The sequence below is a fragment of the Mesoplodon densirostris genome, chromosome 16, assembly GCF_025265405.1.
Source record: "Mesoplodon densirostris isolate mMesDen1 chromosome 16, mMesDen1 primary haplotype, whole genome shotgun sequence".
Lineage (NCBI taxonomy): Eukaryota > Metazoa > Chordata > Mammalia > Artiodactyla > Ziphiidae > Mesoplodon > Mesoplodon densirostris.
Window position 1 is genome coordinate 26,810,609 of NC_082676.1, and position 20,761 is coordinate 26,831,369.

General features: G+C 40.3%; 1 protein-coding gene across 1 annotated transcript in view; it reads right to left on the minus strand.

Annotated features, from left to right (window-relative positions):
- Nucleotides 1-20,736, minus strand: part of ASXL1 (ASXL transcriptional regulator 1) — a 64,933-nt gene extending 44,197 nt beyond the window's left edge. The window contains exons 1-4 of the mRNA XM_060077728.1: nucleotides 20,617-20,736; nucleotides 14,921-15,003; nucleotides 13,951-13,953; nucleotides 12,470-12,578 (exon numbers count right to left, since the gene is read on the minus strand). Coding sequence (XP_059933711.1) covers nucleotides 12,470-12,578; nucleotides 13,951-13,953; nucleotides 14,921-15,003; nucleotides 20,617-20,673 — 252 coding nt within the window. The 5' untranslated portion in view covers nucleotides 20,674-20,736. The remainder of the gene's footprint in view (nucleotides 1-12,469; nucleotides 12,579-13,950; nucleotides 13,954-14,920; nucleotides 15,004-20,616) is intronic.
- Between the last annotated feature and the right edge of the window lie 25 nt (nucleotides 20,737-20,761).

Genomic DNA, 20,761 nt, shown 5'->3' on the forward strand with positions numbered 1-20,761 from the left:
AGGGTCTCTGCATATGTATACGGTGAAATTCCATTAGGCTGGGCAATGAATGGCTGAGTAATTCCCAGAGGAAATTCCACCAAACAGAAGGCCTAGAGACTTAGGAGTTAACAACTAGTCAGAGTGGAGGGACATTGTGAACCATCGGAGGCATTTGGTATAGACCCCAGAAGGGAAGTATCTTAGTAGGAGAGTTAAATCATCCTTAGAGAAAAGGCTACTCTGACCTGCCCTAACAAAGCTTAAAAAACAAGCCTCAAAGGGAGTAAACTAATCCAAAGGGAGTAACCTAATGACTTGCCAAAACAAAATAAAGCCCAACACTCTTGAAAGGAAGATAGACTGTAGCGCTGAACATTGTAAAATTCACATTGTCAGCATCCAAACAAAAACTATTAGATATGCCAAGAAGCAGGAAAATATGACTCACAAGCAGAAGAGTCAACAGCAAAAGACCCAGAAATGAGAGATGGAATTAGTAGACAAAGACTTAAAACAGCTACTATAAATGCATGCACTATGATCAAGGATTAAAAGAATGAACACAATGAGAAAAAAGGAAGACATAGAATAAGAAAAAAATGGAATTTATAATGATGAAAAATACATTATCTGTAATGAAAAATCCACTGGATCAGATTAAAAGCAAATTAGATACTGCAGGAGAAAAGATCATAGCAACAGAAAGTATTCAAAATGAAGCACAGAAACAAAAGATTGGAAAAAATTAACAGAGCATCAGTGACCTGTGGTATAATATAAAGTGGTCAAACACACATGTCATTCCAGAAGAAACAGAACGACAGGAAAAAAAAATTAAAGAAAAAATGGCTGAAAATATTTCAAATTTGACCCACAGATCTTAGAAGTTTACCATGGTACCTCATAATCAAATTGTCAAAACCTATAATACAGAGAAAAATCTTCAAACCTGCAACAGAAAAAAGAGGGACACATATAAGAATTACCACAAACTTTTCATCAGAAACTATGCAAACCAGAAAACAAAGGATTGGCATCTTTAAAATGCTGGTGGGGGTGGGGGGCGAACTTTCAATGGATCTAGATAAGATAGCCTTCAAGGCAAAATAAAGACATTGTCACACAAGGAAAAGCTGAGAGAATCTGTCACAGCATATCTGCATCACAGTACTGTTAAAGAAAGCTCTTCAGAAGGAAGGAAAACACTAAAAATGGAAACGTGGACCTCCACAAAGAAATGAAGAATACTAGAAATGGTAAATATGTGGGTAAAATAAGACTTTCCCATCTTTAAATTTCTTTACAAGAATTTTTTACAGCAAAAGTAGTAATGCTTTGTGAAGTGTATAACCTATATAGAAGTAGAATGTATGAAAAGAATAGCACAAAGACTAGGAGGGGGTAAATGGAAGAACAGCATCACAAGGATGCTACATTTTATGTGAAATGTATAATACTATCTAAAGGTAGTCTGTGAGAGGTTAAAGATGCATTTTGTAAATAATAAAGCAACCTCTGGGGAAAAAACAGATACAGTTAATAAGCTAACAGTGATGATAAAAGGGAATATTATAAATACTCAATCCAGGGGTAAGGTGGCGGGGGAGGGATAAATTAGGAATTTGGGATTAACAGATACACACTACTATATATAAAATAGATAAACAAGGGCCTACTGCATAGCACAGGGAACTATATTCAGTATCTTGTAATAACCTATAATGGAAATGAATCTGTAAAAGAATAGATATATATGTATATATATAGCTGAATCACTTTGCTGTACACCTGAAACATTGTAAATCAACTATACTTCAATAAAAAAATTTTAATAAATAAATGTCTCAAAGAAATATGAATAAAAAATTAAAATACTCAATCCAAAAGAAGGCAGGAAAAGAAAAAAGGTCAAAGAGAAAACAAAGAGCTAGATGGAAGACTTAATCCAAACTTATCAGTAATTACACTAAATGTACATGGTCCAAGCATCCTAATTAAAAGGGAGAAATTATTAGACTGGATAAAAATAAATAAGATCCAACTAAAAATATAAAGAAACCTTAAACATGAAAGACATAGACAGGTTAACAGCAAAAGGATGGAAAAAGTATACCATGAAAAAACTAATTATAAGACAGTTGGATGGGCTATAGCAATAACAAAATAGACTTCAGGAAAACAATAATACTGCCGGGCGAAAAAAAAAATTTTTACTAAGGAACAAAAGACTTAAATGTAAGATTATATAGCCACTTTGGAAAACAGGTTGGCTGTTTCTTAGAAAAGTAAACAGTAATTACAACACAACTCAGCAATTCCACTCCTAGGCATCTACCCAAGAGGAATTAAAACGTTTATCACAAGACTTGTCTACAAATATTCATAGCACTACTCTTAGTAGTCCAAAGAAGAAAACAATCCAAACGTCCACCAGCTGAGGAATGGATAAGCAAAACATGGTAGATCTATACAATGGGATATTATTATTCAGCACTAAAAAGGAACAAATTATTGATATACAGTAGTCCCCCCTTATCCATGGGGAATATGTTCCAAGACGCCCAGTGGAAGCCTGAAACCCAGATAGTACCAAACTCTATATATATACTATGTTTTTTCCTATACATACACACCAATGATAAAGTTTATAAGTTAGGCACAGTAAGAGATTAACAACAACAATAATAAAATACAACTATAGTAAGAGCTATGTAGATGTGGTCTCTGTCTCAAAATTATCTTACTGTACTGTACTCACCCTTCTTCCTGTGATGATATGAGATGATAAAAAGCCTACATGATGAGATGAAGTGAGGTGAATGATGTAGGCATTGTGGCGTAGTGTTAGGCTACTATTGACCTTCTTCAAGAGGAAGATCATCTGCTTCAGGTAATCCTAGATCACTGAGCCATGACAACATCAGTGGTTGGATGCCAGGAGGAGATGATGTCGATGGTTGGTGATCACGGGTGGGAAAGCACAGGATGGCTCAAGATTTCACCACACTACTCAGTACAGTGTGCAATTTAATACTTATGAATTGTTGACTTCTGGAATTTTCCATTTAGTATTTTCAGACTGCAGTTGACCACCAGTTACTGAAACTGCAGAAAGTGAAACCTCGGGTAAGGGGGAACTATACTGTACAAGATAGCTAAATCTCAGATACCTCACACTAAGCGAAGGAAGCCAGACTCAAAAGGCTACATAATGTATAAATCCATTTATATGACATTCTGGAAAAGGCATAACTGCAAGGATAGAAAACAAATCAATGGCTGGCCAGGAGCTGGGGTCGGGAGAGGAACTGACTATAGAAAAGCAAGGGGGTAGTTTCTGGGGTGATGGAACTGTTCTATATCTTAATTATGGTGGCAGTTACACATCTGTATGTGTCTGTCAAAACTCAAAGGACTATAACCGGAAAAGGGTGAATTTTACTGTACATAAATGTAAAACTGAATTTTTAGGGGAGGGAGAAGCATGTTTTAGCAAAAGCATTTACTGGAGCAACTGCATTCAAGACACGTATGGCATACCTTTAAATAGCACTGTTAAAATGCCAAATAAAATGTCAAAACAAATGTGAACTAAAAAAAAAATGAATTTTTAAAAAAAACTCATAGAACTGTACACTAGTACACTATACACTAGTGCATCAAAATGGGTGAATTTTGCTGTAGGTAAATGATATCGTAATTTAAAAACAGAACAAAAATACTAATTTACACCCACAATACTCAGGCTGTGGAACAATAGGGATTCTCATGTACTATGAAAGCAATGTAAATTCATACGGTTACTTTACAAATTCATATGATTACATACGAAAAACAGCTGTACTACCTAGTCATGATGATTAGGTGCAAAACCTCCTGGTCAGTCCCATTCCTAGCAATGTATACACCCTAGAGAAGCTACCGCACACATGCGCCAAGAGACGTACAAGAGTATTCAATGCAGCAGTGTTTGTTACAGCGAGAACTAGAAACAACCCAAATGCACACCAAGAGCAGAATGGACAAAGAAATCACGGAATATTCAAACCGTAAGACAGCAAATAGCAGAAAGTATGATGTATTTCAATTAAATGCACCAACACACATCGAGCTCAGAAATGATAAGCACAAAGCAGCAAGTGAGAGAAAAATACATACAATGTGATTCCATTCACATAAAGATATATTTAAAGCATGTTCAGCAATACATACACATGTGGGTAAACCTGGAAATAAAAGCAAGGTAATGATTAATATGAAAATTAGAATAGTGGTTATCTTCCACAGGGAGAGAAAGGGATATGAGCAGAGGTTTCAAAGAGTGCAGAGGATGTTCTGTTCTTGAGATGGCTGGTGGATACAGTGTGCAGTTTATTTCTTAGTTATTATTACCTAAAATAACAAAATTTGCATATATTCTCTTTTGTATAGTTTATATATTTCACAATTTTAAAAAGTTAAAAACAACATATTCTCAAAGTAAGACACATCACACCCAGTAGGCTTCATAGGCATGTTCTACCAAAAAAACCAAATAATCTCTGTCTTAAAGAGACTACTGCAAAAATCAACGGAGGGAAAACAGCACAGCTTGTTTTAATATCAAAGCACGGTAAGGTGTGAAATCAAAATATCAGATCGGTCACTTATGAATACAGATGTAAGAATCCTAAATAAATTATTCATACTCTAAATCCAATGACGTGTTATTTAAAAGAAAACCATGTCAAAGTGACATTTATCCTAGGAATACAAGGATGCTTGAGCACTGGAAAAAATTCTACTGAACTAATTCACTGTATTACCAAATTAAAAGAAATAAACTATGATTCATTTACTCACACAAATACTTACTGAGTGCCTACTTTTTTCCTAGGGGCTGAAGAGATGGCATTAACTAAAATTAAAAACTGCCCCCCCCGGGCTTCCCTGGTGGCGCAGTGGTTGAGAGTCCGCCTGCTGATGCAGGGGACACGGGTTCGTGCCGCGGTCCGGGAAGATCCCACATGCCGCGGAGCGGCTGGGCCCGTGAGCCATGGCCGCTAAGCCTGCGCGTCCGGAGCCTGTGCTCCGCAGCAGGAGAGGCCACGACAGTGAGAGGCCCGCGTACTGCAAAAAAAAAAAAAAACTCCTCCCCTAGAGGACTAGTTCTAGTCAAAGGAGACATACAGTAACAGTAAACAAAACATATATAATATGGTATATCACACAGTGATAAATACCAAGAAAATAAAAAGTAAGGCAGGGAACAGGGGGACTGGGAGAGCTACGCGGTGTGGAGGCATCAGGGTGCAACTCGAGCACAGACTTGAAGGAGGTGAGGGAGCGAGGCATGAAGGTGTTTGGGGGAAAGCACTGCAGACAGCTGAAGCAGCGCAGGCAAAATCCCGGAGACGGAGACGAATAGCGACAGCATGTTAAAGGATCACCAAAGAAGCCACTGTGTTTGTCAAGCAGAGTGAACAAGGGGAGAGAGTAAGAGGAAGAGAGATGGGAGTGAGGGTGGAGGAAGATGGCGAAAGGGCACTGCAAGCAACTCTAAGGATTTTGGCCTTTACCCTGAGTGAAGCGGGGTGGGAGGAATGACACAGTCTGACTGAACTTTTTTTTTTTTTTTTTTTTTGCAGGGCCTCTCACTGCTGTGGCCTCTCCCGTTGCAGAGCACAGGCTCTGGACGCGCAGGCTCAGCGGCCATGGCTCACGGGCCCAGCCGCTCCACGGCATGTGGGATCTTCCCGGACCAGGGCACGAACCCGTGTCCCCTGCATTGGCAGGCGGACTCTCAACCACTGCGCCACCAGGGAAGCCCCTGACTGAACTTTTAAAAAAATTTCCTGGCTCCAGTGTTGAGGAGGGTGGCAAGAGCAAAGTAAGGAGACCAGTTAGGAAGCTACTACAGTAATCTAGGAGATACTGAAAAGACCCAAGCAGATTCATCCCCTAAATTCCAGACAGGCTCAGAACTTAAACCAGGTACATGGCAGACAAGGATGAGGTATGGAATTGAGAACGTGGGAATTGCTAAGTCTACATTAGGAGGAGATGGACACCCCTACTCCAGTACCATACATCTAAGTGACAACCACTACCTACTGCTGCAGGAGACAAGTGAAGCCACAAAACCACAATACACTGAACTTCCCGCTAATATTTAAGAGTCAAGAATAGCCCTCAACCAAAAATCATCAGACATTTGAGTAAGACATGCAGAGTGAAAAAAGACCCACACTAAAGCATATAATCATGGAAATAAGATTCTAAAAGTTTTCAGGGAGAGGCAATAGAAAAAAGAAGGCAGGCAAACACAGAATATCAGGAATCAATACGGCACTAGATTTCAAAGGCAACACTGGACATTACTTTTTCTTTCTTTTGAGAAAACAAAGCTTACACTTTGGAGGTTTTCAAACACTCCATTCCCTGAAAAAGAGATCCTGATACACATTCTGTACTACATGTTTCAATTTTAATACTAACAATTACTATTCTGAACCAATTCTACTGTTTGGCATAGAGAACTGCTACCAATCAAATCGTAACAACCTCCTTCTATGCTTTTTCCACTGCATTTATCTAACAAACATTTTTAAGCACCTACTATGATAGATGCTGAGGATATAGCCCAGAACAAAATAATACAGATTCTCTGCCCTAAGACCTGGTCAGGAGAGACATCAAACAATCACCCAAATAATTATATAATTATAAAGTTGTAAGTGAAAAGAAGTAAAGTTCAGGGCACAACAGGAAAACCCAATTTAGAGAGAAGGCTCCTCTAAGGGACTGAGATTTAAGTTGATACCCATTAAGCTGAGCCAGGCAGAAGTGGAGAGAAGAGAGCTCCAAATAGGAGACCCTAAAACTGGAAAGAGCTTCAGGAATTCAAAGAACTGAAAGAAGGGCAGTGTGGCTGAGCAAGGTTTGGATTTTTTGGTAAACACCATAGGAAACCACAGACTTGAATCAGATAGAAATGTGTCATGATCAAATTGTTTTTTAAAAAACCCCTCTGGCTGCTTTGTGGATTACAAAAGAGCAAACTGGATTCTAAGGAGGCAAAAGTGAAAGCAAGTAGACCAGGCAGGAGCTATTTCAGTAGCTAGCATACAAGGATAACTTAGACTAAGGTGGCAGTGGAAATGCAGACCAAAAAAAATAGTAAGGAGTTTTAAAAGAACTGTCAGGAGTTAATTTACCAAAGAAAAGCTGGCATAAAGAGCCAAAGAGAAAACTGAAACAAAAGGATTACCTGACTGAAAAAGCACACATTTCAAAGCCCATCTAGCACAACTGAATCGAAGAAGACAGCACCTTCCAGAAGAAAATAGACATCTTTTTTGGCTCCCTATTCTTCTCCTGCTTCATGATGCACGAAGAATTTGAAGTTATTCTTTCAGAACCTTGAGTATGCATCTCACATATTTGTGAGCCAACTCATTTGGTAGAAACTTAGAATATCCTGACCTGTCCTCCGTGTGTTAAATACCAACCTCTCAAATAACCAAAAACGTGACTTCATACCATTTACGTAAACTCTCTCAGGCTGTTTCCCCCATTAGTACAGGAGTAGGAAACATATTTATGTTTCAAAAGACCAATGTGAGCAGTATGATGCCTGTCTGGAATATAGTTAGCACTCAATGAAGCATTAGTTTCCATCTTTTCTACCAGATTATGTAAACTAGAATAAGAAGCAACTTTCTTACACTAAACAAGTTCCTCAAACAACCCTCCCAAAAAGTCTGATATGAAGGATTGAGAAGAGGTCAAACGCAGTTTTCATACTGGCTGACCCTAGGAAAGTTTAAGCATTTTTCACACAGTCCCAAGGAAGCCTGAAGCACATACAAGATCCTCATTTTCCTAGAACCCTGATGCTTTAAAATCACACTTAAAAAATGTCTATAACCTTTTTGTTAAAAATATATATACTGCTTTAGAAACCTTGAAATTATCATCCTGCCCACCCCTCTGAGCTACAGAAAATAATTCCAGTGGTAGTGCTTTCCAAACCTCTGTTCCCTGACCTTTATCATTTACCACTTCATACGTACAGGGCTTTGAACTTCAGGAGGTAGCAGGACAAAAGGCTGCTCACCTCTTAGGCAAACCAGAGTTTGACCAGGGCTCCATGAACGATCAAGTTCTCTTTTCTCCCTGAGCTTGCTGAATATCCTGTCAGACAACAGAATACCCCATTTTTCAAAGGTGGATCCAGGCGGCCCTTGAGAATTACTCCAATAAGGAAACTTTTACCAAATGACGGGTCAAAGCCTCCATCAAGACCAAACTACTGCTACCATTAACCAGAGTAAATGGTACTGCTCCACTAAGTAGGCCTTCTATGCAGTACAGAGTGGGAAAGGGTTTGTAATAAAACAGTCAGCTTCCAGTAAATACCAAATGCATCACAAAAGAACAGGAAAGAAAAATATCCAGGGCCGACTTACTTTTCACACAAAATAGCCTAGATGCTAAAATGTGAGCACAGGAAGGATCTTCACTGAATTTTCACTCTAGGAGGTTTTCAACAGAGCTCCTGGGTCTGGGAAAGATGCCTTGGGTGCTTGGGGAATGGGATAGGGATGGCAGAATCCACGAGAGATGGAGAAGCGGGGTCTTCATGCTTGTTTCAACCAGAGCAGTTTCACAGTCATCTACATCATGCAGCTCCATTTCATGATATAAAAGGTTTTACGCCTGAAGTATTTAAACAACCAATCTATTTCAACTTCTCAGTGTTAGAGACAAAGAAGTATAAATGGAGATATTCCATAGGACCTGAGGCACTGTGCTGGACCCCAGACCTCAAGCTGACTCCAGTGCTCTTACTACCACCATATACCACCCACTCTGGTACAGAAAAGAACGACCACGATCAGAAATGCCAATATGATTAATGCAGAGGGCAGAAATTCAAACCAACCGCCCATAACTGAAGAGTACACATCTAAGGATATGAAAAGCTACTTTTGCTTAACAATTATAAGAATTTTCATTACGAGAATAAAACAAACATTCTGAGAAATATCAAGGAACTCATAAGACGCTTCAAAAAGATGAAGTAACCAAAGATCCTAAAACCTGAAGAAAAACTCTTTATTCTGAATTGGCATAATGAAAAGAAATCAAACTCAAAAGGTAGGGCCGTGGGTTCTAGTCCCAACTTGGCCAAATGCATTTGTTGCAAGGACACATGGTCATGGGTAAACCTAATCTGTGAGAAGTTCAGTTTTCTACCTGCAAAATGCAAATGAATCGGATGATTTGAGAGCCCCTTCCACACTAAAATTCTAGGATTCTACGCACTAAAAAGATCATACATTTGATAAAGCTAACACGGACTATAAAAGACATCATCTAAAAACATCACTACCACTTTATATGAAAGAAGAAATTCTTTTTTCTAACAAAGATGATGACCAAAGTTCATCATGCTTCTCCTTAACACATGAGAAAAACAGACCAAAAAATGCCACAGGACTTCCCTGGTGGCGCAGTGGTTAAGAACCCACCTGCCAATGCAGGGGACGAGGGTTCGAGCCCTGGTCCCGGAAGATCCCACACGCCACAGAACAACTAAGCCCATGTGCCACAACTACTGAAGCCTGTGCGCCTAGAGCCCGCAAGCCACAACTACTGAGCCTGCGCTCTAGAGCCCATGAGCCACAACAAGAGAAGCCACCACAATAGAAGCCCGCGCACCGCGACGAAGAGTAGCCCCCGCTCGCCACAACTAGAGAAAGCCTGCGCGCAGCAACAAAGACCCAACGTAGCCAAAAGTAAATAAATAAATAAAGCCATAAAGAATACTTTTAGAACTAGAAAAAAACTGAATATGGACTATATATTATATACTACTGTATCATTAAGTTTCTTGACTATAACAATGGTATTGTGGTTATGTAGGATAATGTCCTTGCTCCTAAGACATATATTCTAAGATATGTAAGGGTGAAGTACCAGTACTAGTTGAACACTTTTAAATGATTCTGGGAAAAAAAGCATACATACGTAGAGAGGGATAAAGCAAATGCGGCAAACTTGTAACAATTAGGAAGAAAGCAAGATAGGTGGGGTGTTCAGTGTAGTACTCTTAATTTTTCTGTAGGTTTGAAATTTCTTCAAATGAGGATAAAAAAGGAAAAAATGCACCACCTTGCACTTTATTCAGCAGACCTGGGTCCTCGGGTGATGAGGATGGTAATCAGCTGGTTCAGATTTTGGGTATCCTTTATTATCCATTCCCAAATAACAATAAAGTAAATGCCTGCACAACTTCTGGAAGATAGTGTGGTGATAATGAGGCAATTAATAAGACTAATCGACACTTCAGACTCTCAAGGAGCCCCGGGAGGGGTGGGGGCGGTGGTGGAGAATAAGGTGTGCCTGTATGTATCAATACCATCATGGCAAATATATTAACTGAATACAACAAGCAGCAAAGCTATAAGGAAATTATAATCCAATTTTTTCAAATATTATTAATATAAATTATCATTTAGGTTACAAATCGCAGAATTTATGGGCTACCTTCACTTTCCCTGTTGCATTTTACTTTCTGTTGCATTTGCATATATTGCTTTCCAACAGGTCAAAATGTTAAAAGAGACACGCATGGATAGGACGCACAGATACTCAACCAAGGTAAAAGTCTACCAGGGACTTCCCTGGTAGCGCAGTGGTTAAGAATCTGCCTGCCAATGCAGGAGACACGGGTTTGAGCCCTGGTCCAGGAAGATCCCACATGCTGCGGAGCAACTAAGCCTGTGTGCCACAACTACTGAGCCTGCGCTCTAGAACCCACAAGCCACAACTACTGAGCCCACGTGCCACAACTACTGAAGCCCATGTGCCTAGAGCCCATGCTTCGCAACAAGAGAAGCCACCACAATGAGAAGCCTGCGCACCGTAACAAAGAGTAGCCCCCACTCACCGCAACTAGAGAAAGCCTGCATGCAGCAACGAAAATAATGCAGCCAAAATAATAAATAAATAAAATTTAAAAAAATTATTAAGCATGGACTATGCCAAGAATTCTGCCCAGAGCCAAATTACAAGGACAAATGAAAACTCAATTCCTATCTTTAAGGTATCCATAGAAATAGGTATTTCTTCTCCCTCTTAAAAGAGAAATGTTCCATTAACAGGCATATTTGTAACACATATAATACACACAACTATAACTATACATAATTACCTATAATTACAATATATATAATAATATATAATAGAAAAATGCCATTAACAGGCAATTAAGGACAAGGAACCTAAAGGAATATCATAAAGGGTACCATTTATTAAGGACTGACTGTCAGGGATGCATACACCACCATAAAGAGGGGTTAAATCTGTCCCAGGTGACAAAGCTAAATTTTGAACTAAGGGCTCTGACTCTTCCAAGGCTGTTTCTGACATTACATTATGCTGCCTTTTAAAGTCTGAAATACCACGAATAAAAATATAGAGAACAGCACAGATATCTGAACGTAAGATACATCTGACGTGTACTTAAAGATCAAGTTTTATGACCACAGGTTATATAGTTGGTATTTGTTCAAGTGTTTAATTTTTAATTAATTAAAGAAAACAAGTCTATCAAAAAACTAAAAGAGAAAAGTCTGTTTATGGACTACTGCAATTTATAACTACATTATGGAAGATTATAAGGATCAGCATCAAATTCTCAGTTTCTCACCATCAACAGGTCAACTATGTCTAAATTAGGAGTCAGCAAACTACACCCCCAAGCCAAATCTAGCCCACTGCTTGTTTTTATAAATAAAGTTTTACTGGAACACACCCATGCCCAATCGTTTGTGCATTCTCTGTGGCTGCTTTCCTGCTTCAATGGCAGAGTTGAATAGTTACGATAGAGACAGTGTGGCCCACAAAACCTACAATATTTATTTTCTGGTCCTTTACAGAAAAAAATCTGCCAATCCCTGGTTTAAATGATGTATATCACAAATGGTAGAAAAATAATTAGCTTGTTCATTTCAGCTCTGTTTAAGCTTATGAATTGAACCTGATTTAAGTTCTCTTCCTTTGTAATTAGTGTCACTTGGTAAATGCTGAGTTTTTGAATTTCCACAAGTATTTTCACATTTCAGTTATTTTCCATAGAGTAGGTCTTACTTGGCTGTCCAGTAATTTATCCTTCACATGTTATTACAAACAAAACTATAATTAAGGCACATTTGCAATTACCCCCACACATACTTATCCCTCTATTGCATACAATCTGCAAAGATATAAATAAGGAAAAACTGAATACAGACACAATAGCTGATATGACTAAGTAATTCCTAATACTCTGTTCACACTAGAACATCTCAATGCACCATTTCAGAAAAACAGCATCAGCATCACCTGCCTGCCTATTAGAAATGCAAATTCATGGGCCACATTCCAGACCTACCAGTGATTCTTATGAACACTAAAAGCTGAAGAACCACTGCACTAAAGTAGAGTTTATATTACTTACCTTGAGTGTAAAAAGGCTGATCCGGCCAGGTAGTTTATAAAATAACCCCTCTCCTCCTCTTGAATTGGAATGTAGCATGGCATTAAGACATGCAAGAGGGGATGTCCCACTGTAAAAACATACAAGGATGGAAGGTGGTCATACAAATCAATATGTCTACTTACTCAAAGCTCTAATACCCTTTAACTCACTCTTAAATCAAGAAAAAGAGGAAGAAATATAAAAGAAAACATCCCATGACAAGAATTCTACTTTGAAGCACAAGAGCAACAAATGAAATTCACATAAATCATACCCAGAGAGCTCTGGGATAAGACATGCTATCTGATATCTCCACTCCATACCTGACAATCCTTTAGTGCCTTTTGACAATATGAACCAAACTCTCAAGAAATTCAGAAACACTACACAATGATTTTTCAGGTACACTCAGGAGTTTTGAAAAAAAAAATTACCCAATACTTGTATTTACCCAAAACATTTAAATTAAATTTTAATGTTAATTAAAAACAAAACCGAGAGTTTCCCAGTATCTATATTCCAACCTACGTATCATGCTCAGAAACTGCCACGTAACATTTTCAACACAAAAACCACAGAATCACTGGTGCTGTCCCAAGAAAATAAGCACACTTTTTTTTTTCCCAGTTAACATTTTCTAATAAACACACAAAAGGAACAGTATTTCATTGGCTTTTTCTCAGTTGGGAAGGGGGAAAGATGGGTTTTATTTTATATCTACCCAGGAGCAATAATTTAAATTTGAATATAAAAAGTCAAATGGATTTAGTACCCAATAATGCTCAAACATTAAACCAAAAAAAGAGATAGCATATTAAGTTATATCATGGTCCCTGCTACAATACTAGGTCGCAAAACAATGACAACTCATGTGAGTTAGCAACTACTTACTAAATCTTAAAATAGAAAAGCTGTCAAAAATACAGACAAATGTCCATTATTAATATTAACTGAGTTTGGCGCTAGCATGTTAGTGCTAGGGTTCACCTGTGCATCTTCTCTTCCCTCTCCCCAGCATGTTAAATAAATATAAATATCTCAAGTAAAGCCTCTCAGCATTTTTCAGAATTAGAGGCCCTAATTTATACAGAGTGTTAAAAATAAATTCTGAGTCTAAAAAAGCCATTAAAAAAAAACCCTATTACTTATTCGGCTTTGGAACACACTGGATGCTAAAAAAAAAAAAAAAAATTTCACCAAGAACCAATCTGTAAAAGAAACCTTGTGCAGAATCTGGAGTATCAAGTGGGTGTGCTAATGTCTCTGCTACAGTGGGGAAAGGCATGCTGGCAGAGCCTTTCTTGAAACAGTGTGACTCCTACACACTATACCTCTGTCTACAAATCACAGAGCTGCTCACTCATCACGAGCCACCATGACTGCTTCATAATTCCTGTAAGAGCCAGAAGCAGAAACAAGTTAGGTTCTCAACTCCATCTGTCCCAAAGGGACTAATTTACCTTCTATAGGCACAGTGGTCCAACAGCAGTGCAGACAGCAGCATGATGGGAAACAGCCCATAAAAACAAAACAAACAAACAAAAAAACCAATTATATCACTACACAGTGCATAGGTAGTATTTAAAATGAATGTATCTAGACAATCCTGATCCTCCCCCCTCTCCACAAAATGTCAGCTACAGAATGTTTGAACTGACAACTGGAAAGTGAGGATCTTTTGATCCTAAAAGATCAATTTCAAGCAGCTAAAGCGTAACCAGCAAAATATATGCTGTATGTTCTGAATCCCAAGAAGGAACTGTGTTGTGCTCTCCTCTTTCATTTTAATTTTAAAAAAGGTTGGGGTGAGGAGAGAAAGGATTCAGGACAGGCACTGATTTTTGTTTGTGCCTGCAATTCTTTCTGTGTTTCCAATTTGTTGCTTCTTTAGGAAAAATATATCATAGGATAAGAAAATCAAGGTCACCTCCAAATTTAGTATGCTCATATCATGAATGCCTAGAATCGGTAGGGGGAAAAAAGCCAGTGGGTTTTATGGTGATTAGACCACCCTTCTTTGATCCTAAAACAAAGGACTTCAAAGACACGGTATAGATAGGAGGGAAGTTTTAGACACGATGGAGCCCGAGTCTGTCCCTTCTCTATCACTGAAACTTGCAAAACAGAGTACACGAGAAAATGTGCTGACTCCTTACACAAAAAACAAGCTCCATGTCGAAATTTATGGGAGAGCAAGGATAGGGAAAGCCACTGCACCTCTGATGAAAACAAATGAATGTTGAGCCACTCCCACCCTCCACCCAGAGGACACACAACATGGGAGATAGTTCCACACCACCACCAGACGTGTGTGTGTGTGTGTGTGTGTACACATATATGCACACGCGGACTTTCTCATATCACTGCCTGAGTGCAGGAAGACACGTGTCCTATGAAACCCTCACATTAAGCGACAAGAGCCATACAAACCTCATTTCCTTTAGTCCTTCTGCCTCTATGACCTGCAGAATCTGTTTTGGTGTCATTGGAGCGTCTGAGTAGTTTTCTAGTACCTGAAGAAATATAAGTGTTCTGATTTCAGTGTGCAACTTCCATTTACATCCATCACTATATAACATGGGCTACAATTCTGCTATGAGGTACCGCTGCTGACAATTTAGTCTTTCCACAGACAAAATTACTTCCGAAACCAAATTACACATATATCTAACTAGTTGCTGAAAGTGACTGCAATTAGATGAAATATTCTAATTCTCAATTCTGAAAACACACAACCTCTCAGCATACATGTTATGATATGTGGGGCCTTAGCAACCTTGATTACCGCTTAACTTGATGCTGCTAATACGGCTAAACCACAGAATACATAGTTTCCTACGCAATAAATTGTAAGACAGAAATGCATTTAGATTTTCTTTCCCAAGGAACTTTGATTAGTACCCATATTTTTTTATCTTTTTTTGGGGGGGGGCCACACTTGCAGGATCTTAGTTCCCCAAACAGGGACTGAACCTGTGCCCTTGGCAGTGAAAGCACAGAGTCCTAACCACTGGACCACCAGGGAATTCCCAGTACCCATATTTTTTAAATGATGGCTTTTGTACCACTGGGTTGTGAAATTCTGTTGTTAACTGCCACAGTACATTTTGCCATTTGGCAACATGATGCTGTGATCCTGTATGATTGGTGCAAGCAAACAATGAGAAATGGAACATCCCACTTATGTTAGCGACATCTCTAACTAAGTCCTGGCAGTAAGGTCACAGTGAGCAACCGGAGCTCTCTCACTTGAAGAAACTGAGTTGTTTTAGAAATGTTATTCTTCTCAGGGAGGAAAAAAGAGAGGCTGTCAGTATCTCTGTACCATCTCTACCAGTGCACATCCTGCAGTCATTTAACAACCGTGACAACGAAGTACTGTACTCCTCTGTCACAAGTAAAATGTATAGCCAGAAGCCTGACAGGACTGCTGCGAAGGTTCTCTCTGTGGAAGAACATGAACCCTGAGCACTAAAGGAAGTCAAGTTTTGGAGTAGCTGCTGAAATAAAACCTCTACCATGGTCCCATTCTTAGCCTCTCTCTGTTCAGTTTTTACATTCTCCTTGGGTGTCATTATTATCTCTCACAGTTTCAACTACTACCAAAATTCTGATAACTCCCAAATCTCTACCTCTAGCCTGGACTGCGGACTGCTCCCCAAGCTTCAGATTTCAAATACTCAGTTCTGTACTGGACGTCCCACATGCTCACCTACTCTAATTCACCGCCCCCGCCCACTTCTAACATTCCTCTCGTTGGTCGGCAGCCTGTCTCATCACCTAATTCAGAAACCCAGGCATCACCCTTCACTCTCACCTGTCCCCCAGTTCCCACCACCAGTTTCTGACCCGACCTGACACAACAGCCTTTTCGCTAATATCCCTGCAACCAGCCCTGCTTTCCTCAAATTCATTCGTACTCAGCTGCCATCCTTCATTCAACAAACACGTGAAATACTCACTTTGCGCTAGGGACAACTCTAAAAATTCACCAGTAAAAAAAAAAAACCCAAATCCCCGTTTTTGCAGAACTTACCCTGCTATTTAGCCCCAGTCAGTCCAACAAAATAAACCTGCCCTAATCACTTTCCCACTTTAAAGTCCTTCAACAGCAACCTAATTATATACAGAGAAAGCTGAAGCTTCCAGAGAGACCACCAGTCCACTGGAAAAGCACAGGCTTTAGAACCAGACAAACCTGGTCCTAAGGAATTCAAATTCTGGTCTTCTAAACTTGGGCAAGTTACCTACCCACCCTAAGCCTAGGTTCCTTCGTTTGTGAAGGAAGGATACTGAGATCTTCCTCTCAGAGTTGTTGTAGAGATTGGAGTGTCTACAGTGCCTGGCACCAAGTAGGTGTGTGCTGGCCTGGCGTACAAGGCCCTCACAATCTGATCTCTGCCTGTCTCTCCACAAACTTTATGTTCCAATAACTATGTGTAGTTCTACCCAGTTCCCACACTCTCCACCCTGCAAATAAAAATACACACTCCTATTTTTTGTTACCAGCTCCTGCTTACGTCCTCTGTGACAGGCCTAATTCCTTCCTACTCACCCTTCAAGATTCAGTTTGGAAAGCACCTTCCTCCAGGAAGCCTTCTCTGGTCTCTGCCAGACAGTTCAATGTCTCTTTTCAGTGCCCCATAGTTGCACAACACTGATAATTTATCTTCCAAAGCAGGACACTTGAGAGTAAAAGGAGGAGCTATTCATAATTATGCTTATTAGACAATAAGCAGGAACTAGAATGTCTATTACCATTTATACATCTATGATGGCACTTACCATGCCTGTAATGAAATTCTATTCACCTGTCTGGACCTTCTCCATCCCCAGAAAAACCATAAGCTCCTCAAGGGCAAAGCTCATCCATCTTTGTATTCCAAGAACCTAAGTGCGAAGTTAAGCAGTATTGACTTGAACAAACCCACAATACAAGCTACTAATGTTCACTGCCACAGATATAACTTCTTTGATACTAATTGTGAGCTAAGCTAGTGAATTTTTGTATGGTAATTTTTTTTTTTTTTAAAGAAGCATGACTGAAAAATTAGCTACCAATTATTTAAACAGCAGTCAGGAAGAGCCTGAGAATCTAAGAGAGAGGAAACAAAATCTCTAAAGGGAAGTTACATCAAAAGATACAAAGTTTTCACTTTTATTAAAACTGTACATGCCTCTGGCTTTCAGTATAAGAACAATTCAGCAGTGTTCTAACCCTAGTCTGTCTTTCTAAAGCATACTTTAAAAAAAAAAAAGTATCTCTTCTCCAACTTCAAAGGGAAAAAAATGTTTGATGTAAGAATGGTCAGTCATGAATCAAAGTGAAAGATAAAGCATGCAGTGAAGAGTTTCTCAAAGCCAGGGAGAATCCATTTAAGGGCATTCAATCTAAAGGGAAATCCACTCAGCTCTTTCTCCCAAACAAATTGTTCCTAACAAGTAGGAGGATTTATACCCACCCAACCCCCTAAAGTCTACCTCCTACATCCAGGAAAAACAAGACGACAAAATGTTTGAAAGAAGAATATCTACTTCTCAACAACATAATTAACAGCTGCAAAAATCAACCTCCTGGGGCTTACTACACTACTGAAATTGTCCAGAAGTCTCTTCTTTCCTACCAAAATAGTTTTAAAAGGGTTCCTGGTATCACTTTAGCCACCAATGTGAGCAAGGTCGGGAGCAATATGAAACTGCCCCCAAGCAAGTGCATCTGATCGCCACTGCAAGCACTCCAAATTCACCTGTCCAAAGAGTAATTAGATCTAATCTACTGCCCTACCACTATAGCTCACTGGAGTCAAGGTTTTCTCTAGCCCGTGTTAAGCGCTCACAAACTCTCCAGCACTTGGTTTGTTACAACAATTTTTTTTTCCCCAAATGAGGAGAGAACTCTATAAGTTCCCCCTCGCTCACCAACTAGTCCCATCCAAAGGGACAGAAAATTCTAAACAAAAAACAATAAAAGACAGGCAAAACTACACACCATATTCCCACAAGTCATCTTTCATGTGTTTAAGAGCACCACAAGTAATTCCAAGTAGGACTTACTATTTTTTAATGAAGAACCATAGAAGTAAAAGAAGAGAAAGAACTTACTGGGATAATCTAGCGTGAGTTGAGCCAATGACAAAACAGAAATAGCAACCTAGATACTGGAGTGCAGGTCACAGTAAATTCAAGAACCTAAAGAGGCTTAAGAGTGGACCCCAAATTCCTAGAGACTTTCAACTAGGAAGAGCCAACAAAGCTTTGAGACGAGCAGACTTTAGAATTCTGTCAAGACATAAATAACACAGGATTTAAGGGTACTTTCACCTACCTCTAACAAGTAAAACTCTGGCAAGCAAATTTCCTGTTGGTGCCCAGAGTCATAAACACCTGCAGAACAGAAACTCAGAGGAGAATTTCAATGAACAGACTCAACCTCCAGGAGAAAGAGAGCACGTCCTTCTGGCTCTCCTCTAGTCTCCTTCAGGCCTAAATTTGTTCCCAGGTAAAGCAACAATGGAGAAATCCTGAAACTACCAAGAGATCCTGAAAGCTAACCAAAGCTTCCAAATCTGACTGAACCTGAAAAAAGTATTTAGGTACTTCAAAATCTTCAAATTTCATATGCCAAACCAAAACAAATTAACTGAAGCACAAAACTTCAGCATACAAACTAGTTGCTACTTCTGTTTCTTGGGCAACAAATGCCTGGGGAAGATGACCAGGTACACCAGTTTAATTTCCCCTATAAACCAAACAATGTTAGTTCTTTTAAGTCAATAACTGAGTTTTACAGGCTCCAAGAACGAAAAAGGTGTACCAAAGATTTGTAAAAACCTCCAACACATATTTGTCTTTTTTTGCACAACACCTTTGAGGCAGGAACCCTACTTCCCAATAAAATGAAAGATTAGACGGTTGAGCTTCATTCATCATTAAAAGTGAATTACAGCAATTACATATAAACTACAGGGTGTCAAGAGACAAGTATACTATCTGCACTATAACCCTGCTTCGTGACAGTTATGAGGAAGTGACATCTCTGAGACAAGCATAACCTGTTACTATTGTCATCAGCAAGATTTTATAAGAACATGTCTCAAAGTGTCTTAGCTTTGTGGGTGCAAATCCAAAAGGAAGATATTTCACTTGCAAGTCCTCTGACACTTGGAGAACAGAAAATTCACAACCCCCATAACGAGGCAGCTTCAAAAACTCATATTACTCCTTTGCTAAGTCCTCAGTGAGCATTATCTTCAGAGACACTTGGTCTCTGCCCAACACTTCATGTATACATGCACCAGGACACTAAGGAATAGAGAACACACGCATACATTCTTTGCAAAGTGTAGTTAGTTCTCTGCAGAGTGCCTGTTTCCAGTCTAGCTTGTGAAGTCCGGTCAGCAGAATCTCAGAAGTGTGGTACGTGGGCCACCTGCTTTACAACCAACCGGAGAAGCTGGTTAAAATGAAGATATTCAAGCTCTACTCCAGAATCTCACACTCAGTAGGTCTTAAGTAGGGCCCTAGGATGAGCATTCCTAACAACCTCCCCAGGTGTTCCCCCACAGGACACTAAAGTTTGAGAACCAAGGCTCAGGGTTCAAGCTGGGAGTAAGCATTTGCTTCCCTCCATACACCTGGTTTAGATTGCTAAAGCTCAAAATGCCACTCGCGTCCTTGAAACTGGGGGCTCTTTCCAACCCCTGGAGTCAAACGCACCACCCCATTGCCCACCAGGAAGCGAGGGAGGAGCTTCCGACCCTTCCCGGAAACCTAACTCCCCCGAGTGCATAAACGAAGCTTCCCCAGACCCCCTAGAAGCTGCCAAATAGTGGGGGGGGGAGGGGAGGCGGGGGCCCCCGCCGCCCGGAGGGGGAGGAGCCGGCCTGCCAGCTCGACCCCTCCGCAGGAATTTAGAGGGGGGACGTGCAGAAAAAGGCGCCACCTCCGACCCGGCGGGGGACCTCTCCCCACCCAACGCCTTGGGGGATTGTCCCTTTCCAGCAGGAAGGGTGGCCCGCCCCCTCCTACAGTGGGCAGGGCTTCGCCCCTCCCCCCTCCCAGTGGGGGGTGCTCGGCGAGCCAACCCCCACGCCCCCCATCGAGCCCCCCTCGGCGGCCCGCCTCACCAGGCGCGCGGCCTCTGCCCACGTGCGCTCCTTCTTCCTCTTCTGTTTGTCCTTCATCCTCCTCCTCCCCGGTGGCGGCGGCGGCGGCGGCGGCTCCACGCGGGACCTCCGGGCGGGGCGGGCTGGGGCGGCGGCGGCGCGGGGC